The sequence below is a fragment of the Furipterus horrens genome, unplaced genomic scaffold (genome assembly GCF_987537825.1).
Source record: "Furipterus horrens unplaced genomic scaffold, mFurHor1.1.pri manual_scaffold_4, whole genome shotgun sequence".
Taxonomy (NCBI): domain Eukaryota; kingdom Metazoa; phylum Chordata; class Mammalia; order Chiroptera; family Furipteridae; genus Furipterus; species Furipterus horrens.
Genome location: NW_028327174.1, coordinates 202,815,333 through 202,840,553, shown reverse-complemented (window position 1 = coordinate 202,840,553; position 25,221 = coordinate 202,815,333). Strand labels below are relative to the sequence as shown.

At 68.7% G+C, this 25,221-nt stretch overlaps 1 protein-coding gene across 1 annotated transcript; it reads right to left on the bottom strand.

The window, feature by feature from the left end:
• Window positions 1-742: 742 nt before the first annotated feature.
• GPSM1 (G protein signaling modulator 1) lies at window positions 743-24,418 on the bottom strand. Its single transcript, XM_090274967.1, has 14 exons — window positions 24,172-24,418; window positions 17,885-18,106; window positions 17,138-17,273; window positions 16,768-16,910; window positions 16,160-16,283; window positions 15,835-15,950; window positions 15,041-15,196; window positions 14,260-14,368; window positions 12,958-13,081; window positions 7,674-7,744; window positions 6,663-6,842; window positions 2,666-2,822; window positions 2,077-2,285; window positions 743-1,223 (listed from the first exon to the last, which is right to left on the bottom strand). The coding sequence occupies exons 1-14, from the start codon at window positions 24,234-24,236 to the stop codon at window positions 1,017-1,019; spliced, it is 2,019 nt and encodes a 672-aa protein (XP_090131093.1). The 5' UTR covers window positions 24,237-24,418; the 3' UTR covers window positions 743-1,016.
• Window positions 24,419-25,221: the final 803 nt, after the last annotated feature.

Below are 25,221 nucleotides of genomic sequence, written 5' to 3'. Positions count from 1 at the left end.
CAGCCCAGGCTGGTGGCTGCAGGTGGCCGAGGGATGGGAGTGGGTGAGAGCTGCTGGCCACAGTCCCTGGGAGGCCTGTCTCCTGCCCAGTCCCGTCGTCTGACGTGGGTGTTCAGGGACTGGCCTATGTATGGGAGAAGGCAGGGCTGTCATATCCGTAGCTGGTGGGGGGCAGGGCTGGGTGCTCACCGGGGCACCCAGGGCTGAGCTGACCCCCACTGCCCGTGGCCGCCGTGTACAGCCCTCGCGCCATCACCGTCCTGGTGCCTGTCCTCCGGGGCCAGGCCCATCGCTGCTGGACTTTGCAGCTTGGAGCCGAGGAACGTCCTGCTCACTCCCACCCGTCCCCTTGGGGCCCCTGCCCGCTCAGGACTGCATGGGGCTGGGGGCCCTGGGAGCCCGTGAGCCTCACTGCAGACACTCCGGGGTGCCTTCCTGTTCCCCCACCTCCAGCCTGGGTAGGAACGGGAGAGGGGAGGGAGGGCCCTCCAGGGGTGAGAGGCCGGGACTGGGGTGTGTCTGCACTTGGCCTTCCTGGAAACAGCTCTGGGAGGACAGACACCCGTGTCGCTGGTGGCCCCGAGAGGAGGCTGCAGAGAACCATCGGGAGGGGTGGGCAGCAGGGTTTTCACATTTGGCCGGGCAGGATGGAGCAGCGGGGGCGGGCAGAGGCACAGGAGTCTGGACAGCACCACGGTCTGGGGCCAACGCGCTGAAGGCCCAGCCGGGGGGGGCAGGGGTGCCGGCAGTGCTGGGCCGGGCAGGCCTGCAGGGAGCTGCGTACCACGTCACGTGGGGCTGGCCCAGGACAGAGAGTGCCTCCCCACACGGCCGCCCTGGCCCCAGCCTGCTGCCATGGGGGCGCCGTGCCCAGCGTCCGGCTCAGTGGGAAGGGCGGGGGGCTCAGAGCCTGCCCTCGGCCATGGCCTAGGCCGTGGGCATCCTGGACGGTGCGAGCCACGCCCCCGGGCACCCAGGAGTGGGTGCGGGGCGGGCCTGGCAGCGGGCGTGAGGCCTTAGCTGGTGCCGGGCTGGCACTGCTGCTGGGGCTCTGGCGGCCCGCCCACCTCCTGCTCGGGGCTCCCAGTGAGGTCCACCCGCTGCTCGTCCATCCGCTTGGCCTGCACCCTCTGAATGAGGCTGAAGAAGTCCTCGTCAGGCATGGTGGGGCCACGGGGCAGCCCATCAGGTGGCGGGCAGCGCTGGTCGTCAATCCTGGAGGACTGGGCAGACAGACACATGGGTGGGTGGCCTCGCCCTTCCAGGCCTGGGGGGCGGCCCCCAGCACCTGGGCCCCATGGACAACCCCGAGGCAGGGGCTGCCGTCCAGGGACAATGCCAGGTCATGGGGTCGTGAGGCCACCTCGGGCCTCCCTGGGTCCACTGGGAATCAGCTCTGGGGCCAGCCCTGGGAGCCCTGACCCCAGGAACAGCCCGCTCAGAAGAGCGGGTCCAACTACAGCGGCCAGGCGCGGGGTGAGCCACTGGGGAGACGGAGCTGCTGGGATGGCCTCAGACCACCTTGGCGGTGGTGTGGTCACGAGCCCCTGGGACAGGGGAGGAGGCTGCAGATCCCGGAGCTCCTCAGGGACCCCTGTGGGGTCAGGGCCGACGCTGCAGGGCTGGAGGGGCTGAGGAGGGGTGTGCACTTCTCCGCAGGATCTGGAGCAGATGGGCCAGGAGCCTGCATGCGTGTGGACGGGGGGCTTGGGGGTTCTCGGTCGGGGCCAGTTTGGGGGCTCCTCGGGCCCACCAAGGGCTGCGCCTTCCTGTCCTCTGTGGGAACGGACAGCAGGTGTCCCAACGGCCCAGCTTCCGCACAGCGGCCCTGCTGCACCCCTTCCCCACCTGCGGGCTGGCCCAGGCCCATGGCCCTGAGACCTCTCCTGTCCTCCCCACACCAGGGTGTCACCAGGGGTTTCTCCGTCCAGAGTGGAGGGCTGGAAGGATCCCCGGGACTATGGCCTTGGGGACCTGGCAACCCCCCAGCAGCTCTGTACGAACAAACTGAGGACATCCTGGGGGGGGGCTGTGTCGGGAGGGGCCCGAGCCCCGCCTTCCCGGCCGCCAGCCCACCTGGCACTTGATGAGCATGTTGAAGAACTCATCGCCCGGCTCCTGGGCGTCCCCGTCCCCGCGCAGGTGCCCCAGGTTGTTGTGGGTGATGCGCAGCCCAGGGAGGCTGCCCACGCTGGCCCGCTGGTCGTCCAGCCGGCGGCTCTGTGAGCTGGCGATGAGGTCGAAGAACTCCTCGGTCTGCGGGGAGGCCGTCAGCGAGGGCTGGGCTGTGGGGGGCAGTGGGTGAGCGAGGGCGGGGGGCCCAGCTGGGCTGAGGCAGGGACCCTCTGAGGGTCAGGCTTGCGGTGGGGCACTCCTGGGGGCGTGTGGGCTCCATGCTGCCCCTGCCGGGGCCCCACCCCCACCTCTGGGAGCTTCCAGGGGATGCAGAGAGCCTCCCCGCTGCCCGGCCCCAGCTGGTGATGCTGCTGACACCGTGTTCCAGTGGGCGGGCGGGAGATGACAGGTTCCCCAGGATGCAGCTTTGGGCAAGGCGGGGGCACGAGCTCCCGGTGACAAGGGACACTTTGCAGCGGGTGAGTCCCACCCCTCTGCAGCTCAGGTGGCACCATGGTGGAGGGCGGGGCTGGCGCGGCCCGGCACTCACCCATCCTCCCCTCCAGGGTGGGCGCAGCGGTGGCCTCGGCAGCCCCGGGCTGGCCCTCCTCCAGGGGACAGCGCTGGTCGTCCATGCGGCTGCTCTGGAATTTGCTCAGCAGATCAAAGAAGCACTCCTCGTCGGAGGACGGGGCTCGAGGGATGCCCTGGGGGGCGGGGGGCGGTCAGCACCGGCCCCTCACACACCTCTGAGCACGACTGACCGGCTGCCTGGCCTGGGCCAAGGTCAGGAGCCTCATCCATCACCTGCTGCCCAGCCCCACCCTCTCCGAAGCCGCCCCCCCCCCCCCCCGCCAGCACCCTCCCGATGAGACCCTGTCCCTCCCCTGGGGCTCTGACTCTGCCTCGGCCCTGCCACTGGCTCCACCTGGCACCTCTGGTGCCTGCACCCAGCGCGGCGCTGAACGCGTGAGCGAGAGTGACGGGGCCCTCAGCAGGCGGGGAGCCGCGCGGGCCGGCCGGCACGCACACTCGCCATGGCCAGTGCCAGCGCCCCAAGGTGCCACCAACATCTGGTCCCGTCACCCGAGACAAGGAGACCGAGGTGAGGGAGGTGAGGGCTCCCGTGTCCCACCCTCAGCAGGGGTTTGGGCGACACGTTTATAAGGTCCTGGACCAGTGGACAGACCCAGAGGACAGCGGGAGTGGGGGGGCCGGGACCCTAGAAAGCAAGGGCTAATGTGGGTTTGCAGCCGGACTACAGGGGCCCAGGGAGCCGCTCTCAGTGCAGCCTGGGTGTCGGGGGCTGGGCCCAGGGTGATCCACTGGGCTCAGGCGGGTCCCGCGGGGGGTGGGGGGTCAGAATAGCAGGGGAGGGTGGCCCTTGGAGGGGCCACAGTTCTGGACAGAGGGGGGTAGCTGGGGTGAGAAACGAGACCAGGTCACTGGGCCTGGCTGAGTTCTGACTGGCAGGGTGACCTCGGGCAAGCCAACCCCCACTCTGCGCCAGGGTACATGTCCACACGAGGGGTGGCTGGGGGGTGGGGTCTTCCGGAGCCTCCCCAGAGGGAAGAGCCAGAGTAGGCCCATGCCCACCCCAGCCTCGCCAGGCCTGGTCCAGGGCCCCGAGGGCTGGCAGACAGACAGATACACTTGGGCTGCAAATCAGGGCCCCATCAGCACCCCCTAGGAAGCCGGGGGCCCCTACCTAGCCCCACCCGTCCATCTCTCAGCTCGGGGGGCGGGGGCGGGTGTCCTTGGGGTCCACTCCGAGCAGCAAAGACATCACCCATTGAGTGTCCAAAATGTGCGACTGCCACCACCAGCCCGCCTCCCAGGGGAGACCGAGGCAGAGAGAGCTCGCACAGCAGCCAGCAGCAGGCAGGCCCAGCCGCCCGGACCACAGCCAGGGGCAGCTCAGAGCCGGGCCCCCGCGGTGGGGAGGTGGCAGCCTGGAGCACAGACCCTCACAGGTCCTCCTCCCTGTCCCCACCCCGCAGGGCAGGCTGGGGGCAGTTCGAGAACCCCCTCAGGGCTCTGCTCTCTCACAGCCCCCCAACCCCAGAGTCGGGAGGGGAGGGGAGGGGAGGGACAGCTGGTGCAAGGGGCCCAAAGGACCCCCCCCTCCGGATGCGCAGTAGGGCGTGGGCTCTACTCCCAGACTGCTGGGGGCTGTGGGGCTGTGGGGAATGCCAGGCTCAGCCAGGAGGGGGTGGGCACCGGCCCCCGCAGAGTGGGCCAGGCCCCTCCCAGGACAGCTGTGACCCCAACACTCCTACAGCCTCCCCTGGACTGGACCTCAAGGGTTGCACCCGAAGAAGAGGGGGTCGGTCCCCAGGCCTCTCGTAGCACTGTCCCCACTGTGGCCGGGCTGGGCTGAGGGGGGCCCTCCACGGCTGCCCGAGGCCCCCGAGGCCCAGTCCAGGTCCGGTCCGACGTCAGCCCCCACCCTCCGGAGCCCGGGGCCACCGGTGAAGGGCTGACGCTTCTCTTGGGGGCCTGAGACCAGAGGGTCCAGACCGTTCGGAGGCCTCGCTCAGGACACCACCTGGGTCCCGGCAGGAACCTCTCCTTTGCCCACAGCCAGGCTCCATCCAGCCCAGGGTCTCTGAGCTCCTCCTCGGGTCTTGCTCCTGCTAGGATTTCCGTGGGGCTCAGCCCCGCCCTGGCCTGGGCTGCCCGCCTCACCTGAGCCCGCTCCCTGTGCTGCCCGGAGCCGAGGGCAGGGGCGCAGGCAGGCAGGGAGGCTGCTCTGCGCTGACTGGTCGGCCCCACCCCCCGCGCCCCCCATCCTGCAACAGCTCCAGGCCCCAGGCCCCAGCCTCCACCTGTCAGGGGCCCCACACTCACGCCAGATCCGCAGGGATCTGCAGCTCGCCAATCCGCCCGGCGCTGGCCAACGTACTCGGGCACGTGGAGCCTGGGCAGAGTGCCAGGGTGCCCGTGCCACTACCCACGGGGCCCTGCTAGCAGGATGCTTAAATAGGGCCCGGGCGAGGGCCCCTCCCCGTCCCCGCCCACCAGGGCTGAAGCCCCATCACTCAGGCGCACACACGGTGCGCTGCGTAAACACCAGGAGATGGATTTCCCTGAGCACAGCACCCAGCGCTCTGGCTTGAGGTCCATGCAGGTCACACCAGAAGGGCAGGGGGGATGGGAACCGTGGGAGGGCACGCCCCACTCTGACCCCAGGCCCTGGCTTCCTTCTCCAGCCGAGCCAGCCCCAGACAGGCCAGCACTCGGGTTAGCCACCTCCTGAGCCAGGGCTGCAGCAGCACCGTGGGCAGTGGGGCAGCATGAGCCATGCAGCCTGACCCCCCCACACGGCCCCCTCCCCACACAGCAGCCCCCTGGCCTCTGCCCAGCCCCAAGCCCAGGCCCCTTGGCCCCAGGCCCCTCCCTGGCCTCAGGCTGCCCAACTGGTGTCCCTTGCCTGCTCAGGAGACCTCTGCAGCCCGGGCCTCTGGCTGGCTCAGGAAGAGCCCTGTCCTTGCCCACAGCACGGCCAGCCCTGGGGCTGACTGACCATGACGCAGGGCCAGCAGGCAGGGCTGACCACACGAGGCGCCTGCAGGAGAGGTGAGCACAGGACGGGGGCACGCAGCCCTGTCCCTTCCACAGTGAGCTCAGAGCTGCAGGAGGAGGGTCCCAGCCAGCAGCCCAGGCCCAGCCCTCCGAGGCCACCTCCTGTCAGGGGCACTGGGTGAGGGGTCTCAGCCCACCATGGCGCCCCAGTGCCCCAGTGTTGGGGGGCCTCTGCTGCGCAGGCCTTTTCAGCTGGGCCCACGCCAAGACTCCCCTGGCCCCAGCTGGCCCAGCCCTGCTCCCCACGCCCTGTCCTGGGACGAGCCCTCAAGGCCACTGAGACCACACAGCCCTCCCTGTGCCGGGTGCACACACCCACCTGGGCGCCCGGCACCCCTCCCCGTGCTGGGGTCCCCTCCTCATCTTACAGACTGGGCACTGCTAGGGTTACAGGGGGTCAGCAGACACCCCCACCGCCAGGCTCGGGGAAGAGGGCGGGAAGCAGCCGTCTGGGTGGAAGGATCCTGCGCCCACACCCGCCACAGGCTGGGAAGGTGCTGACTAAGCCCTTGGAGGGAACTGTTTTTAGACTGATTCCCGGAGGCCTGGACCAGGTGTTCTGCGTGGGTGTCGGGAGGGGGCAGGGGGATGCCCGATGGCCAGGCTGACCTCTGAACGCTGACCCGTGCCTGCGAGGCTGGAGGGGCTCCTGGGCACAGCCCGACACCTGCCTGCCCATGTGCTGCCCCGCCCCCAGGACGGAGCTGCAGGCAGCCCTGCGCTCCCTCTGCCTGCAGACCCTCGCTGGGCTCTCTACTGCCCTGTGCGCTGGGCTCGCTGCGGCCGGGCATGGTGGGCGATGAATCACTGTCCCTGCACTGCCAGCAAGCGGTGCCCACCAGGTCCTGGGGACAGCCAGGGCCATGACCTCCGCCCCGGGGTCGCTCCCATGTCTGCCACCCGGGCTGGGCAGTAGAGACCCCACCGGACTACCTGTTGGAGCCCAAAGAGAAGGCACCTACCGTGCGCGGCACCTGCACCCGGACGTCTGAGCTGTCCAGTGGGGAGCGGCTGCCCTCCCGGGGCCCCCTCTCAGTGGCGTCTGGCCCTTCCTGGTACTTCCTGCTCCTCATGGGGAGGGGGAGCAAGTCCCTGCCAGGCCCCCGCCAGTCCCCAGAGTGGTGGCTGTCCCCATTCTGCTCCTGGGGAGGGGGAGGAAGACCAGATGTGGGTGGGTCACGAGCAATCCCAGGGCCCTATGGGGGTGCTGGGTTAATGTGGTCACCCCCATTTCACAGACACGGAATGATGCTCTGGCCCACGCGCAGAGGAAAAGGACCATCAGAGGCCCCGGGAGGAAGGCGGGGCATCAGGCAGAGCCAGGGCAGGGCACTGGAGGAGCTTGGGCTGGGCAACCGACACCCCAAACGTCGACCATTAAGCAACACATGACTGTGGGTGACCCTGAGCGTTGTCTCCCAGCTGGCCCCCCGGGGAGGTCTGGAAACAAGCCCAGTCTACACTGGGGTCACCAGAGGCTCAGAGGTTAGGCTACTTCCCCGGGGCGCCCCTGCAGGTACACAGTGGGTCCGGGGCCCACCTGCCCAGCCCCAAATCTGCTTGGGGTTTGCACAGCCCAGGCGGCTCCACCGGTGACAGCTTTGCTTCCCTGTGGGACAGTGTCCGAGTGGGAGGGAGCAGACAGGAGGAGCAGGCTGGCCAGGGCACTGGGGACAAGGCTGGGAAAGGGCTGAGGGGTGCGCAGGGTGTAAGGACCATGGCTTATCCCCCAGGGGATACAGCAGCCAGGCCCCTGAGTAGGAGGGAGCAGGCGCTGGTAGGACAAGGCCTGTGGGGGCCCCTCAGGGGCAGATGGCACATTTGCCTCCCATGGCAGGGACATGACGGGGACAGGAGTGGGGGCCGCTCAGCAAACACTGCAGCGGCCTCATTAGGCGGTGGCCCATGCTCTGCTGACGCTCCACTGCTCCAACGCCCTCGTGCCCCCAGCCGAATGCCCGAGCCCCGCTCACCCGCTCCAGGGGGAGCCGCAGCAGGTCCCAGGTCTCTGCGCTCAGCCTCCGCGTCCTCTTGGGCCTGGCCCCTGGAAGACAGCGGCTCCGTTGGCCGGCGCTGACCCCTGGCCCCCAGGTCGGCTGGCACGGGGCCGACGAGCTCGCACGCCCCACCCCATGCGGAGGCAAACGCAGCGTCTGCATGGCCTCTGTGAGCCCCCCACCCTGGCAGACCCTGCAGGGCCTGGGCGGAGTCTGGCTTCGGACCCTTCTGGAGTCCCCCGCCCGGGCTCTCCTCCCGCCCACTCTGGTCACCCCAGCGCCACCCATGGCTCATCGTGAATCCCAGCTGCACTGTGGACGCCTGTGGTGGACAGTGTGTGGGCTGAACCCAGAGACCACCCCCCTCCTGGGTGGCCTGGCCCACATGCCACAGCCAGCGGCAGCGGGGCGCAGGCAGAGAGCCCTCAGCGGGGCCACACCCAGTGCCCGGGACTCAGTCCCCAGCTCAGGGGTCAGTCACTGAGACCAGGCTAGGCAGCCCAGGGCCAGCTGGAGGGGACGGTGCGGGCCGCTGGGCCCTCTCCCGGTCCTGGGGCCCTGGCCTCCTGGTTCTGCGGAAGCCACCCCCGGCCCCCTGTTCTCCAGAGGCTGAGACGTGAGACCGCGGCGTGGGGCTGCAGTGTCCCCCGGAGCCAGGGGAGGGAGCAGTGGCGGCCCTAGAGCAGGGTCCTGCCCAGACTGGGGAGCCTGACCCCATGTCGTGAGGCTGAAGCACACAGGGCAGAGCGTGGGGTCAGGGTCCCCCGCTCCTCCCAGCCCGTCAGGAAGAAACAATGACTTGTCCCAAAACCCCACGGTGCTCGGCAGCACTGCCTGTCCCCTCTGCCAGGTGCAGCGTTGGGGAGAAGGGTGGCACCTCAGTGTCACGGCTGCGGGATCGCAGGACCAGGGCGCAGCCCCTGCACGGGGCCCCTACTCTCCACAGCCCGCGGAAACCCTGCTCCGTCGCCCACCAGGGCCCGGCTGGGGCCTTGCCCCCGACACCCACGGGGCCCAACTTGGTTTCCCCACCTTGTCTGCTGGGGACCCACAGGGCCGCTCCTGCCCGGCCCGACCCTCCTCGTCCCCGGCCTCGGCACAGGCTCAGCCGCCCCTGACACGCAGCGTCTGGCTCCGGGGCGGGTCCCCTCATGGCCAGCGCGGGCGGCAGGCCCTCTGGACCCGGCTAAATGCACCCTCTGTCTGGACAGGGCCCAGGTGCCCCTCGCCTGCTGCTCCCAGCGCCCGCGCCCTTGGCTGACTGGGGGCATTCAGGCCCGGGCACCGCAGGCTCACTCCCCGCCCCGCCCCCCCCGCCCCCCCAGGGTGAGGTCTGGAAACTTCCCTCTGCAGTGCCCCACCCAGCCCGCGTCGGACAAGAACCCTGGTGATCATTTCTGTCCCCACCAGACAGCCTGACACCCTGCCCCACCCGGACCCCTTCCCGCCTCCCTGGGACCTGTCTGCCGAGCCTTGCTCCCCAAGTCCCTTCTCCATGCAGGGGCCAGAGGTGCACTCAGGATCTGGGGTCTCATTCCTCCTGTCGCCCCTGCCTGTGAGGCCCTCCCTGACCCGGCCCAGACGTCCCCCACCCAGTCCCCACCCACTCCTCGCCTGACCCGCTCCAGACACAGCCCCACCGCCGCCACTGGCCACGCTCGCCCCTGCCCGGGGCCTCTGCACCGCTGTCCCCTGTCTGCGCGGCCGTTCCTCCATGGCCGCTGACGGCTCGCTCCCTGCCCTCCTCCCGGTCTTTGCTCCAACGTCCTTAAGGACTGAATGTTCGGTGTGAGGGTGTTAGGGGCGGGGCCGTGACAGGCGAGGGCTGGCTGAGGCCAGAGGGTGGGCCTGGTGTTGGGATTAGTGCCCTCGTGGGAAGGAACCAGAGAGCTCCCTCTCTCTTCTCCTGCACCCCACGCACCCCACCTGCAAGCTGGGGGAGCCCTCACCCGGTCCCAGCATGCTGGCACCGAGCCGGGGCTCCTGGCCTCCAGAACCACGAGGAATAAGTCGGTGTCTGAGCCACCTGGCCTGCAGCGTTCTGTCGCTCGGCCCCAGCGGACTGAGGCAGCAGCCTCCGCGAAGCCCACCCCTCGGCTCCGCCCAGCCCCACCCAGCACCGCTAAGCTGCCCCTGTGCTTCTTTCCGCCAAAGCCCTGGGGACACGAGGCTACCTGTTGGCACAGGGGGGTATCGCTGTCTTTGCCTGTTGCGGTCGCTGGGGTGCCCCAGAGCGATCACGCAGCTCGGAGGGGAGTCGGGGCTCAACCAGGACGCGGCTGGGCAGCCAGTGCCTGCTGAGTGCCCAGGAGTAGGGCCCTGCATCTGGTTTCCCACACACTGTCCCCTCCGGACCGCCCTCCCAGACTGGACACTGGGGCTCAGGGAGGGCGCCCACCTGGCCAAGGTCACGGAGCCGGAGGGGCAAAGCCAGGGCACGACCGGGGACGTCGGGGCTGCATGCGCGGCTGCACGGGGCAGGAGTTATACAAAGTCAGGCCGGCCCCAGAGGGCTGAGCAAGGGCGTCTGGAGGAGGGGCAGATACGAGGCCACGGGGCCCCTGCCGCCCCGCAGCCCTCACCGGCACGTGGCCCACTGACTGCACGGAGGGACAGCGGTGAGTCTGCATCTCCAGCCCTCCGCAGGGGCAAAGCTGTGCCCTCGTCCCTGCCAGGCGCTGTTCCCAGGATGACCGGCGGGCCCACTGCCCAGACGGGGACACTGCGGCACAGCTGGGTCAAGGCACTTAGGCAGCCGGCCAGGACACGGCAGAGCAGGGCCAGAGCCCAGAGCCTCAACTGCCCCTCAGGGGGTCTGAACAGTGTCCAGGGGACACCCTGAGCGGGGACCAGAGGATGAGGAGCCTCAGAGCAGTGCAAACCCAGTGGGACAGAGGACAGGCAGGGTGACGTCCGACAGAGGGCTCCGGGCTGGCTCCCTCCGCTCACACACTGAGTGAGCTGCCATGTCAGGGGATGTCGCTGGACCCCCATCCAGCATGTCCCACCCACCAGGTGCCCCCGTTGGGAAGGGCAGGGGTGGGGCAGCCAGGACACCTGGGACCGACCTGGGTCCAGACAGCAGTGACGAAGAGGTGCCCCCCGCCCACCCAGACTCACTCAGGGGGCCTCTATGCTGGGCTGGGGGCAGTGAGAGCTCTAAGGTCAACTGATTAGCAGCCCTGGGTCCTTCAGCTGCACAAGGACCTCAGTTTTCATCAAAATAGGGAATAAAAGCCTGAGGCCTGGTCTCCAGCTGGCCAGGCACGACCCCGCCCACCACAACGCCCCGCCCACATCAAGGCCACGCCCACATCAAGACCACGCCCACCGCTCCGTCCCTCCAGGATTCCTTCGCATCCTCCAGGATCCGCCAGGGCTCCTTCCCTCCCTGGAGTTGCTCCTCCTCCCCACGCCCCCCACCCCCGCCCCGCCACCTCCACCCCCACCCCTCCCAGCCTGGGCTGGGTTAACGCCTCTCCTGGGTGCTCCCCTTCCCCCTCCGGTCACCCCCCAAACTGACAGGCTCTGAAAGCAACGGCCCTATCCCCCCCAAGGGCCAGTTTCCAGAAGACAAGCTCTTCGCTTCTGAAAGTTGGGCCAGTGCACCCTCCCCACCCCAGCTTGGCACACACTTAATGAATGACGCCACCCCTGCAGGAAGCGCTGCCCATGCCAGGCTCACCTGAGCGGGGGTCTCCTCCAGGGCTGCCTGGACTCAGGGTGCCCGCCTGCCTCCGGCAGCTGCATCCCAGAACCAGAGCCCCCAGACCCGCCTCCTCCGGTGTGGGCACACCGCCTGGCCACCGCCTTCCCAGGAGCATGGCCTGTCCCCAGCGCCTGCCGGGGAGGCTTCCGGGGGCCCTGGCCGGGGACGGTCTGGGTCAGGCAGAGCAGAGGAGCTAGCATGGGGAGGACAGAGGCTGCCTTGTTCCCACACAGTCCGGCTCTTCACCCCCCGTGGCCCCCCTTTCCTCGGGAGAACAGAAGGGCGCCGGGCCGCGCCTCCACAGGAGCCTTTCCAGACGTCTGCCCAGCCCTGCCCCTGCCTGCTGCCGGGGCTTCCTCCCAGACGCTGGCCTCCAAGTGCCAGGGGCTCTGGGCAGAGCTGCCCACTCTTGGAAAACCCTGGCCTGATACTTCCTGGGGAGCCACGGCTCATCCCATCCCCTTTGACCCCAGCACCGCCAAAATGGGCAGGTTGAGGCTCCCAGAAGCCTTTGCTCCCCTCCCTTCAGTCCTCAGCAATCTGAGTGGGGAGGTGACGTGGGCTCCCCTCATCTCTTACAACAGGCCATTGTCAGAAACCCTGGGGGCCCACCACCAGCCAGCATGGACTTCCCCGGCCTGGTTCTCAGCAGGCCAGGGGGCTTTGGGGGCTCGGGCAAGGCAGGCACCCCTGGACACAGCCATCGAGAGGCTGGGCGGACTCCCTGAGCACTCGAGAACGGAGGGGGTCTGCCCTGGGCCTGCTGGCACCCCCCTGCAAGCTGCCTAGGAAAGCCACCTCAGGGTGTCCACCCCTCCCCACCTCCCTGACTTTATTAATCTATTTGCTTTGCAGGGAACATTCTGTCCTTGCATGCGCATCGCTGACCTGTCGGGGTGACCAGCGGCCCGTGGTGAAGAGGCCATTACAGCGGCGTGGGCCTGCCTGGTGCCTGCTGCACCTCCCTGGGCCCCTCTGGCTGACTCAGCCCCTCGCTGCTCCCAGCAGCCCCCTCCTTAGGCCCGGCCCCAGCCTGGAGGGGTCGTCAGCCCCAGAGCATGTGGAGCAGTGAGGGCCCTGTCCTCTTCCTGTCTGCTGCGGTGCCACTGGGTGACACACCAGGCCCTTGCTGCCCTGGACACCCTGAAGAATGGTCCTGAATGCCCCTCTTCAGGCCACCCCTTCCCCCACACTGTCTCTGCCCCAAGTGCCCAATTCTACCCCACCTCTGCAGTCTCCCTGATCCCTGGCCTGCCCCAGGGAGACAGAGGAGACAGGGCCTGCCGTCTGTGCCCAGCCCCTGGACAGTCTGTCACGCCCTCACCCTGACTGTGAGCGCCGGAGCAGAGCACAGAAGGACTCCAGTGCTGATCCCCCCAGGACAGGTGCTCCCCACCTCCTGGGGGCCCTGTTAGAAATTCCCGTTTGGGGTCAGAGCCCCGCTCCGCAGAGCTGCCGGGCACCTGCACTAGCCAGGGCGCGAGCCCTGTGTCCCAGCCCAGGCCTGAGCCTGCGGGGAACCAGAGCCACACTCCCAGCGCAGGAACTCACCTTGGGCCTCGTAGCCGGCCAGGTCTGGCTTCTCTGCGGCCGCCGGGCTGCTCAGCCGGCCCAGCGCGAGCTGGAGCTGTGCCACGTTCATTCGGGCCGTGAGCTCCCCATTTCGGTCCCCGATCTGCGGCCGAGCAGGAACAGGTCAGTGGGCAGGCCGGCTGGGAGGCCCTCCACGGGTGTCCCAGGGAACCAAGCCTCACTGCGCCCGGAGGTGAGTCTGGGGGTCTGCCCCTGGGTGGAGGTGGCCTCACGCACCCCCTCACACCCCAGGAGGGCCCTCCCTCTCGGCACCCTCCCGTGGGCCGTCGGCCTGCTCCGGCCAGGCCGCACCTCTCAGGTGCCTGCCTGGCGCTGCGCGTCCCCGGCTCCCAGCTTGGAGCAGAGGCTCACAGGGAGGCCACTGGTGCAGAGGCCACATGCATTGCCCAGAGCAGGCCAGAGGAAGGGCGGGCCCAGCGGTGCTGCAGCACGGAGCTCCATGGGCCCCGGCCGGACCTCTGCCTGCGCTCAGAGGGACAAGGGGCGGCTCTGCTGGCAGCCCTGGGGGAGTGGGGGTGTGTGTCCAAGCCAGGCACTCCCTAACCCGAGCTCTTCTGCTCCTCCCACCTACACCTGGGCACCTGTGGGCCTTGCCCACCCATGGACACAGGGCTGTGGTAAGTCCTGGCAGGCACTGGGTGGGTGCTGGAGGGAGGTGACGTGACCCTGTTATGGGGGCTGCTTCTTGGAGGTGGGGAGGGTGGACCAAGGATCAGGAAGAGCGTGAGGTCAGGAGCGGTCAGGCCAGGGGTCAGGGAACCAGACTGCAGCCTGTGGTTCCCAACCATGGGCTGCCCTGACCACAGAAGGAGGGTTCTGGGTGGAGAGACCCTCAGAGACCCTGCCCACCTTCCCCAGGAAGGAGTCCAGTTGTTGGCCGCGGGCATCCAGGGGAAGGGCCCCCAAGGAGAGACTCTGGCTGCCTCTGGCGGGTCATCTCCACCCTGGGTTGAGCTCAGGCATCCCTGTGGCCTGGCCAGGCCAGTTCTGCTGGGGACAGAAGGGCCTGGCTGCGGGCCTGGCCACTGGGCATTTATACTCCAGGAAAGGGAAGCAGGTCCCCTGCTCTCCACTCCCACGCCCTGGCTTCAGCAGACCATCAGCCACCAGGCCTCGGAAGACATGGGGGCTGGTCCCTGGCAGCAGGCAGCAGAGGACCCGAGGGGACATGAGAACAGCCCAGGAGGAGCCAGAGGACACAAGGTGCCTGGCCAGGCCGGAGTCAGCCAGCCAGGCACCTGGGGGGCAGGTTCCACCCACCTCCTGGGAGATCTCCAAGTGCTTCTTGGCGAAGGTCAGGGCCTGTGCTGGGCTCCCCATGGACACGTAGGCATTCCCTAGGCTCCAGCACGCCCGGGCCTCACCCACTCTGCCAGGGAGGGAAACTGAGTCCACACCTGCACCCCCAGGCCTACCAGCCTGCCCACCGGCCCAGCCATCCCAAGTCCCCTGCCTCCGGTGGTCCGACCCAGCACAGAGGAGGCGGGGGGGGGGGGGGGGCGGGCAGCTCCGCAGGTGGGCTGGGGTGGGGCAGCCCATGATGGGGTGGAGCTGGGGAGAGGGCACTGGGGTCGCATGGGTTCCCGGGCGGCCTCGTTTGCCCCCTAGTGGCCAGCAAGGCTCTCGCCCCTATGGCTTCCTTCACCCTTGGGGACAGCGGTGACCCCAGTCCCTCGTGTCATTTTGTTAATTGAGGTGACAATTATCTAACACAAAAATAACCACTCTAGAGCACACGATCTGGTGGGAGTGCCTACATTTTCAACCTGTGCCCCGTCCCCACCATCTAGTTCCCAAACATATCCACCCCCCCACCCCCCACCAAGAAAACGCACCTCCTCGCCGACAGCCCTTTAGGAGACCCCTCCTCTCCACCCCCATGAGCGCCCCCGGCGTGTGGTGGTGGTCGGTGGCAGAGCGGGGCCTTGAGCTCAGGCCTCGGCCGCTGCCCCCTGCCTGCGACCCAGCCCGCAGGGACTGCCCGGAACCCTCCCACGGGGTGTGTGTGGGGGTCCGCCCGTCCCCACGGCCGCACTCGCACCTGTCGGCCAGCTGCTGGGCGATGAGCAGGTGCCGCAGGTGGTACTCGGCGGCGCGCTCGTAGTCCTGCAGCAGCGTGTACGTGTTGCCCAGGCTGTAGCAGGCCTGCGCCTCCACCGCCTGGTCCTTGAGCTGCCGGGACAGCTGCAGCGTCTTCCTGCGGAGGGGTAGGCAGTGGGCGACGGGGAAGCAGCCCCCCGCCCGGGGGTCTCCAGCTCCAGGGTCCCGCTGGGGTTTCTGTGGAGCCTGCCTGCATCCCCTTCCTCCTCGGCCGGCCAAAGCGCCCAGCGGCTGGGGGCAGTTGGAGGAGACCCTCCAGGCTCCGCCCACACCGGCCCATCACCGCACCCTCCTGAGCCTCCGCCTGCCCACGGGTGGCCCAGGACAGCAGCACCTGGCGCAGGGTCCCGACAGGGGGCGTTGGGGCTCGGCACAGGACCTGGTGCCGTGACTTGGTCTCTGCTGGTGCCACCGCTCTGCTACTCAGGCCAGGAGGTAGCCCAGCGAGCATCCTGGCTCAAGTCAGGGACCCCAGGACCCAGCAAGGTCCTCACCCTCCCGAGTTCATACAGGAATGGCTACACCTGCTTTGGGGTCTCCCAGTAACCTGCACCAGGAGACCCTCAGCCAAGGCTGGCTGTGTGCCTGGCTTTGTCAGTCTGCCCTTCTTGGGTGGCTGGAGGCCCCCACCTGGTCCCTGAGAGGTCAGACTCATTCCCCACCCTGGGGCGACACCTCCTGGCCTGCACCTTCCTTGGGGCCCGCCCTCTCACTGGCAGTGGGGGTGCTGCTTACTTGTAGTACTCAGCAGCCACATCGAAGCGCCCCAGGAAGATGTGGGCGTTCCCCAGGTTGCTGTAGGCCCTGCGCTCGGCTGCCTTGTCTCCAAATTCTTTCGCAATGGCCAGGCGCTGAAGACACAAACCCGCAGCCGGGGTGGTCACGGAGCAGCCCCGGGACCCGAGGCGGACAGCAGGTGCTGCCTCTGCACCCAGGGTGGCTAGCCCCACATCTGTGTGTCCAGAGGGAGCACCCCCGAGAGCCCCCGGACCGAGCCCAGATAAAGCCTGGGGCGGGTGTCCGCGCCGCCCCGCCGCTGCCCTGCCCAGCGTCCACTCACCTCCTTGTGGAAGGTCGTGGCCTCCACGAAGCCCCCCAGCAGGTAGTGGGTGTTGCCCAGGTTGCCGTAGGCCCTGCCCTGGGCCGCCCGGTCGCCCAGCTCCTTCACCAGGGACAGGTTCCTCCTGGGGGCCAAGCCCGTCAGAGCTGCGTCCCTCCCAGTGACTCACCCCCCAGGGAGAGGACGCCCATTAGCTCTGGTGCCATTTGGTGCTGTCTGAGCTCGAGGCTCGGGTGCCCCAACTCTGGTTTCGGGCACAACCTCTGTTCTAACGGGAAGAGTTCTCCCATGCCCAGGGGCTCCGCAACGTCCCAGCCCTTTTTCCAGCCACGTGTTTTTCAAAAGCCACCCTGGGCTTTGGTCAGTTTCCCCGACTCTCTGCACCGCGACAGAGAAGCCTGACGCAGTGTGAGCAGGCGCTGAGGACAGGGGTGGGGCGGGGCGGGGTAGGAGCGTCAGCCTCGCAGCCACGGTGCGCAGGGGCTGCGGGGCCGTTGGGGGCCGGGTGTGAGCGCTGTGCCCGGGGCTGCCGCCGAGTCCCTGTGCCGCGAGGGCAGGGGCCCAGGGAGTGTCTGCCAAACGCGGGGCCGACCTCGCTGCCCACTCACTCGTAGAACTCGGAGGCCCGGCGCAGCGTCTCGCGGACGTCGGGCGGCAGGTGCCCGGGGTCCTGCGCGGCGCTCCAGGACAGCTGCTTGCCCTTGGCGTGGTACACGTTCCCGATGTTGTACAGCGCCCTGGCCTCCCCGATCTGCGGGCAGCACCGAGGTCGGGGTGGCTCTGAAGTCACAACCCCTAGGAGCCCACCGGCCTGGGACCGCTGGCGGGGACATCACCCCGAGGCGTGCATGCAAGGCTGGTGTGCCCACCATCCGGGCTGTTCCTGGGGCTCCAAAGGCTAGAACTTGGGGGGCATCACTAGGTCCGTATGCTAAGGCACGGGGCGGGGCGGGGAGGCAGCAGGGGCTGACAACCTACCTTGTCCCCCTGCTCCTGGGCAATGTCCAGGTGCCGCTGGCAGCAGACAACAGCCTCGTCGAAGCGGCCCAGGGCCTTGAGCGTGTTGCCCAGGTTCCCACTGGCCTTGGCCTCCCCCATGCGGTCACCAATGGTCCTGCAGGGCAGCAAGGGGCGAGGGGCGGGCTGAGAACGGAGCTTAGCAGGGAGCCCCGTGAGGTGGGCGAGGGCCTGGGAGGACCAGCCCTGGGCTGTGGTGCACAGCTCATGGCCCTCTCCTGCGGGGGGCCCGGCCGGGGGAGGCCCCCGCACAGCCTGCAGCTGCTGGGGCTCATGGAGACCCCGGACAGAGGCAGGGAGAGCTGCAGGGACCCGCGTGAGAATTGACGTCGTGATACCTCGTGCCGGCACCCTCACGGGCTCGCCGGCCGCTGGGAGTGGCCACTGCAGGCTGAGGAGGGAGCAGGGCGGGTGGGAACAGCATGGGCAGAGGCTCAGAGGCTGGAGGACAGAGACAGGGACACCCAGAAACGGGGGGCGTGGGCCAGGGTGGGCCCCCCCCCCACAGTCCCACAGGCTCAGGGGCCAGACACACGTGCTCATAGACACACATACAGACACGCTCACACATGTCTCAGCGTGAACCCAGCCTCCTGGGGGTACTGCCCAGATGCTGGCCCCTCTCCCAGGTTCTCGGGGACCCTGAGAGCTCTGTCCCCAGTCTGCCTGGGACCCGCTGCGTCCGCACCACCCCGCGCCGAGGCTCACCGGGCCAGCAGCAGGTCGTGTCTGTGAAACTCCAGCGCCCGCGCATACTCCTTCAGGTAGAAGTAGGCGTTGCCCAGCTGGCTGTAGATGGCGCTGAGCGTCTTCAGGTCCTCGGTGCCCACCTGCACGGCGGCCTCGAAGAAGGCCACGCCCGCCTTGAAGTCCCCGGCCTTGCAGAGGCGCTCGCCCTCCAGGGCCAGCTCCAGGCACGAGGCCTCCATCCTGGGCGGAGAGAGGAGGGGTCACAACCCGCTTCTCACGCAGTCACACCCGGGGACCGTGCTCCTCCGCGCCATCACTAGGGACCACGGGGCCCCTCAGAAGCTGTGCCACGCCTGTGCAGCTCGCCTGTGCCTGACCCTCCGTACGGCCCGGGCCCAGGAGCGCCCGGGGCTGGCCGAGCGCCAAACACCGCTGACCCCTCGGTGTCAGCCGCCCAGGTGAGGGGCCCTGGGATGCTAGGTGCCACCGGCCATCCTCCCAAGAGGCATGGCGGCCTGGGGCAGTCCCTGATCCCCACGGAGAACAGAGGCTCAGAGAGGGTCAGCGAGCTGACCAAGGCCAAACAGGCGCAATCTGATCCCAGCCCCTCCCCCAGCCTGCAACCTGGGGGCCACACCCTCCAAGCTCTCAGTAAGAATGAGGGGCTCAGCCGTCATCTGTCCTTGCCTCCTGTCCTCTCGGGGGACATGGCTGCCTTTGAGCCGAGGGTCAACCAGCCCCCCGACCCCTTCCACCTCCCCCCACCCAGGCTGAGAAGCGCTTTGCTGGCTGCTGGCCTGGCCTGGTCTGAGAAACAGCTGTTCCCGCCATGCACCCCCATGAGCTGCTCCCAGCTGGTCCTGTGGGTCCCTGCGGTGGGAGCACAGTCAGCAGGGGGCACAGGAGCCCCAAACTGGGGCACACCCTGCAGGCAAAGACGGAGGGCAGGGGGGCTGCTGGGCCTCAGTGCCGGCGCCACCCAGGCGGCAGGAGGAGCCGGGGACCTTGGACAAGTGGGAGCCGTGCTCTGTGCGGTCACAGGCCAGCCCCGAGTGTCCTGCCTCGGTGCCACTGCTCTGAGGTTTTCAGTTTGTGGAAACCCTACAAAGTAATGAAAATGTCCACCAACAACTCCACTGCGCCCCAAGGCACTCGCCCCTTCTCTGTATCGTCAGATATGTGCAACGATCAGAAATTACTGGGGGAAACCCAACACATTTCTTTTAAAAACAAACTTGTCTAGGCCAGTGCTTCTGAACCGGGTTAGCCAAACGCCCCTCTGATGCAAACGGCAGGCCGTCCACTCTGCCGCCGCATCAGCAGCAATACAGGCACCTCTCACGTGGCCACGGTAACGGCACCCCGCCGGCGGGCCAGGCGGGACTGGGGAACCCTCAGAGGCGGCTCCCAGTGCCCCCGCCCACAGGCTCGCAGCTTTCTGCTGGGGAAGCCCCCCGCCCCAGCTGCAACTCCCTCTCCCTCGCACGGGTCCTGGGGTGAGCGGGCTCTTCCCGTCCGTGGAGAACACAGGGCCTGTGCTCTGGGGCCCCAGGTTTACGCAGAGCGCGCGTGACCTCTCTGAGAGCCATGGGTCATAGACAAGGGAGGCCATGGGGCCTCCCTCCCGCCCTCACACGCCGTGGCGAGGGCTCTGGGAAGGGCCATCCGATGCCCCCTCACAGGGGCCCATGGGCAGCCCCGAGGTGCCACACGTGGGGCTTCTTCATTAATGCCTGCCTGTCCCCATCCAGCTGCTTGGCGAGCCACCTGATGGGCAAACTGCCCTTCCCTCCCAGGGGACCGTGGAGGGCACACGGGCTGAGCCGTGGGCACTGTCGCGGGGCACGCCCTGCCGGCTCTGGCGGACCCGGCAGCCTCCTTCCACCGGTCTCAGAGCAAAGGTTTCCGGTTTGGGAACCTGGGGTCCTGAAATCAAGGGGGTGGGCGGCACCCCGATGGGGCAGTATTGCAACTGTAGACTGGGGGGGTCTAACCTAGGCCCCCCCACAATGTGGGGAGGTCAGTGGAGGAGCGCTTGGCAGGGTGTCCCAGGCTAGAAGGCCACTTACTCCCGAACCTCCAACGGCACCTTGACCTCTAGGCCGGCACCCACCCCCGCCCCTGCCCAGGTGCCCGCCACACCTCGTCCCCTGCGGGCCGCACATCTGCACGTACAGCCACAGCTCCAGGCCCACGGGCGGCAGCAGCGGGCGGGGGCGGGGGCCGCCATGTACCGCTTTGCACACGGCCTTCTCTGCCAGGCTCAGGGCCGCAGGCCGGCCCTCCGCGGCGTCAGCCGCCATCGCTGGGCTCCGGGCCCCCCTCCTGGCCGGCCAGCCCGTGCCCCACCCTGGCTGTTGGTCCTGGGGCTCCCCTGCCTCCCCCCTGGCGGGCTGAAGGCTCTGGCGGCCTCGGCTGCAGGCAGCCCCAGGTCCTCGGGCACATCCTTTGGGGCTCCCGGGGCCTGAGCTGGATCAAGGGGATCAAGAGCAGCTCAGAGCTGGGGGTCAGCGCTGTCAGCAGGGCGGGCCTGGCGGGGAGGGGCCCAGAGGAAGTCCCTTCAGGGGCTGGCACATAGTAGGGTGCTCACCCCGACTCCCTGACACACTGTCATCCCCCTCTTGACCCCGAGGCCAGCTCTGGGCCACCGCAGTCACTCAGCAGGAGCCCAGGCCAACGTTTGTGAATGAGGGGCGAAGGGAGGGGAGGCGGGGTGTGCTCAGCAGGGGCAGCGCTCTGCAAGCTGGGGAGCCCACCCGCCCCTGCAGGGCCCACCGGGAGCAAAGCCGGGACTCTTTCCTGGCGGGGCCTGCACATGGCCCACCCCCGTCCTCCTGCCCCCAGCCAGACCGTGCCCCCCCCCCCCCCAGCTGAAGCTGGGCCTGGCACGGGGAGTGTGAGGGTCAGCAGATGTGGAGCACGTGCTCCCCAACCCTCTGGGGGCCGCGGGGTTTCCCGCCCTGACCTGCCGAGAGGCGCTCCGAGAGGGCCTGGGGGAGCTGCACAGGGCCGGGTGGGCGGGGGGCGCTTAGCAAGCACAGATGTTTTCCTCCACCCCAGCTCCCTTCCTGGGACATCCCAGCCCCTTGGGCTCCTTCCCTGCCGGCGCCCAGCTCCCCGGGCCACCTGTGGCCACTGAGGCAGTGGCCAGGGCAGCCTCCTTGGGCAGAGGCAGGAGCCCCCTGAAGTGGAGGGTGGGTGCCCACGTCGAGCCACTGAGGCTTGGAGCCCACTGGGTCCCTAGTCCAGGCCTGTCAGGGTAGAACGGTGGGGCCTCCCTTCCCAGCCCATCCGAGGTGCTGCCCCAACTCAGGAGCCCTCCCAGAGGCTCTCTGCGCCCCACTCATGGGCAGCCTCTCCTGCTTGGCCACTTGTCTTCTCAGTGGTGGGCACTGGCGTGGGAGGGGTCCCCAAAGCTGCGCAGATAGGCGCCACAGAACAGGGAAGGAGGGGGAGCTCCGGGAGGGAGGAACTGGAGAGCCAGGGTGGGCTCCACCCCCGTGAGACCAGCCTGGGGTCTGAACAGGGGCAAGAGTCCAGTGGGGTGGTGTGGACAATCCGAGGTCCCTGCAGGCCCTGCATGGTTTGGGGGGGCGTCTGAGAGGACGGAGCCATGGAAGAGGCTGCGTGGTGGATGCCAAAGTCGGGTGTCAGGTCCCAGGCCACCCAACCACAGTCGGCTCTGCTCCCAAAGGTGTCCAGGCCGGTCACTCTCCTCCCTGCCCGGAGGCCTCTGTGCAATGCCACTGTCCGACCCCCAGGAGAGCTCAGCAGGGCTGGACCCCCTCCCCTGTGCCCAGCTCTTGTCGACAGGTGAACCCCAAACTCTGCACAACCACGTCAGCCCCAGGCCGCTGTTCCGCCTCCTAGGGCTGCCACCGACACCTGCGCCCCAGGCCGCCCTCTCTGTGTTCTGTAAGACACCACCTGGCCCGGGGGGGGGGGGGGGGGGGCGCTGTCCTGTGCTTCTGCCCCTGCGCCGCCCCTGCAGGCCTGAGGTTATTTGCCCCGCGCGCTGGGCAAAGCGGTCCGCTGAGCCGGCCCTCCTGCCCCCCACCACTCACCCACTGTGCAGGGCTGTCAGGGCCTCCGAGAGGCCTGTGCCCCCCAAGCACAGCCAAGAGCCTCACTCTCAGGGTACAGACTGGAGCTGGGCGGGCCAGAGCTCCCTGGCCCCCAGGGCTGGGGTCTTAGCTCCCCCTGCTAGACTCACCACCCAAACCCTGGGAAGGGCAGCCTCCCCCTCTGCGGTTTGACATCTGGCTAAAAGTATGCTTAAACGTTCCCCTCCAGGCCTCACCTCCCGGGAGAGACCCGGCCCTACGCCTCGGTGCCTCAGGACAGCCTGCCCACCCCGCCGGGGCACCCGTACGGGCTCCAGGACCAGCGTGCCCGGCGCACCCCTCCTCGCAAGGGGCTGACCAGGGCCGGACCGCAGTGGCCAGAAGGCTGGGCGCTGTCTGCCAAGCTCCCGCCGCCCGCCTGCTGGCTCGCCGGGTAATGAAGCGGCCTTACTGCTCTGCCACCTCATCGTGGTGGGCTTCCCTGACCTTCCCCCAAAACACAGGTACCTCCTCTCCTGCCTCATGGCCCCACCCAAAAGGATGCCCCCATCACACCGCCTGGACCTCCACCCCTTCCTGCCAGCCTCTAAAGATCAGCTCTGACCAGGGGCTGCCCTGCCCACAACTGGCCACAGCTACCGGTCAGGGGTAACCCCTACGGACCTCTTCCCAGGCTCCACATTCCAAATTTCTGCCGGCTCACAGTCCAGCTCAGCACGGGTCTCAGCTTGCAAAATGCTAGGCCGTCTCCAGGCCTCTCTCAGCATCCCCTCCAAGTTGTCCCCTAGGCCAGGGTCCTGCTGGTATGTCCCCAGTGGGCTCCGACGCCGGCCTCCACCGCAGGCTCCCATGAAGCCCTGGAGTGACTGGGCTGATGTGGCCCCTCCAGTGGCTGGGCGGCCTTGAAGCCCTCCCTCCCCCTGTGTGTCTCTCTCCCATCCTCACACAGCCGGTGGCAGCCGGGTAACCCCTGCGGTCCTTTGGGACAAAGCGCCTCCTCTCCAACGAACAGATGGCCCTGGGGCAAGTACGGCCTGCTCAGCCGGCCTCAGCTGCCAGCAAACCCACCCACCCTCCCCCTGCCCCCTCGTGGGGCTCCAGGGGCCCAGGAGCCAGACCGGGGCTCAGCACTCAATCCCATCCCGGAGACCACACAATGGGGGCTGTGTCTCCACCAGCAACACCCACCAGGCCACGGAGGGGAGGGGCAGCAGGCCTTGCCCCGCCGCCACGCCCTCACGCCGCACGTGCAGCGCGGCCCAGGCAGAGGTTTGCCTGGCTAGCCCTCCCTCCCCCGGAAGGCACAGCAGCTGGAAGTCTTGGGGGTGGCCAAGGGGAGCTGGGATGGTGACATCCTTCACATTGGGGGGCAGGGGGAGCCGTCAGGCCCACTACAGGGAGCCAGGCCTACCTCTGGGAGCTGCCACCATAATGGCCCCCTGTCCAAAACTCATGACTCTCCCACTCCGCCGGACACCTGCATAGGCTGGGAAAGTCCAGCCCCCCGGGAGGGTCTCATACCCCTCAGGGCCAGGGCCAGGGCATCGCCCTGCGTAACATCCCTGGAAGGCCTGGAGTCACCAAGCAGGCACGCAGCTCTGGGCAGGGCCACCCCGTCATGCCTGACGAGCGTGGGTGCAGAGCCCAAACCGCTGCCACTGCCATGGAGCTGCCCGGAGGCAGGTGTCTCTCTGTGCCGACCGGCACACACCCACCGGCAGGCTGGCTCTGCGGCCCGGCCCAGTGCAATCTGCTGGGCCCAGAGCACCCACCCATGGCAGCCTGGCCTCCAGGCCCTGCTGCCCCCTGGCACCTGGGCTGTGTGGAGGGGATGCCAGGCTTGGGAGGGAAGCTCCGGGCAGCCCCCTCCACACCTGCTGTACCAGGTGGCCCACCTGCTAGTCTCTCACCCCCTTTCCTGTACTGGGTGGGGGGAGTACGGCAGGCAGCAGCCCACCCCAGCCACCTTCCCCCTAGTCTGCAGGCTCTATTAGTCCCCAGCTCTCCCAGGCCTGGGAGGCCCCAGCGTCCCCACAGCAGCACCCCACTCTGGCGCCCTCCTCCAGCACCCCGGCGGCGGGACTCCTGCGCTCCCACCCCTGCGCCCCTTCGCCGCCGCCCCGCAGGGAGCGCGCGTCCCCGCCACGTTGCGCGCCCGCCGCTGCCTTTGTTCCGGGCGCCCGCCTCCCGGGCCGCCCGGTCCCCGCCGCCCGCCGCCCGCGCGCAGTCCGCCCAGCCCACCTGGAGTAGAGGCGCCGGGCCGGGCCGGACAGCTCGTCGGCGGCGGGCGGGGCCGGGCCGGCCATGGGCCGGGGTCGCCGAGGGCCGTGCGCACACGCCCCGCTCGCAGTGCCCAGCGCCTGTCCCCCGTCCGCTGTCCGCAGTCCGCGCCCCACTGTCCACTGTCCGTCTGCCTGGCCCGGCGTCGGAGGCGCCGCCGAGGAAGTGATGTGCGCGGGGCGCCGCCCCTCCCGCCATGGCCGTGATGTCACCGGTCCCTCCTCCCTCCAGGCGGTGGGGGAGGGGCAGAGGAGAGGAAGCCCGCGGGGGACGGCCCGGCGGGGGAGGGGCGGGACCCCGTGCCGTTGGTACAGGGCTGGTCGTGGTGCGCCCCTGACCTCCCAGGACCCAGGGCCGGAGGCCTGGCGTGGGCATGGCCGCTGGGCCCTGCGGGCCTCCCCACTCCCTTCCCTCCACCCCCTACGTGCGGCTATTTGAAGTCCCCTTGCCTTTGTTTGGCAGGCGTCCGCCTTAGTGGTCCTCTGCCCCTTATCTCTGGCCAGCCCGCACGTGAGTCATCCCTCTTCAAACTGGCAGTGGTGTGCAGGCATTGGGGAGCTCCTCTGCTTGGTTTAGACAGACCTGCGGAGGCGGGGACCCGGCCCCAAACACTGGTTCCGTCCCGTGTGAGTGAATTCACAGGTCTGGGAGGAGCGGACGGAGGGTCAAGGGACGTGTGTGGCCTGGCCCCGGAGGCTGTGGGTGGTGGTAGCCCCCTGTCCCTGACGCTCCTCACCTCAGAGACCTTCAGTCGCCAAGTTAACCTCTTAACCTTGGCCTTATCTGTCAAATGGGGGTGATGGGGGAACCTTGGATGCAGGTAGTACAGCGGCTAAGCCCAGCCCTGGTCCCAGCACCCGGCCACCTCCTCCTCTGAACTCTTGGAGCACGCCGGTGGCCCAAGTGGGCGACGTGGCTTCGCATCCGCCCACCCTGGCTCTACCCAGCTCTAGGCGCTCTCCAGGCTGGTCGGGGGCAGGGCCTGCTCCTGTGAGCAGCCGGCACACAGCA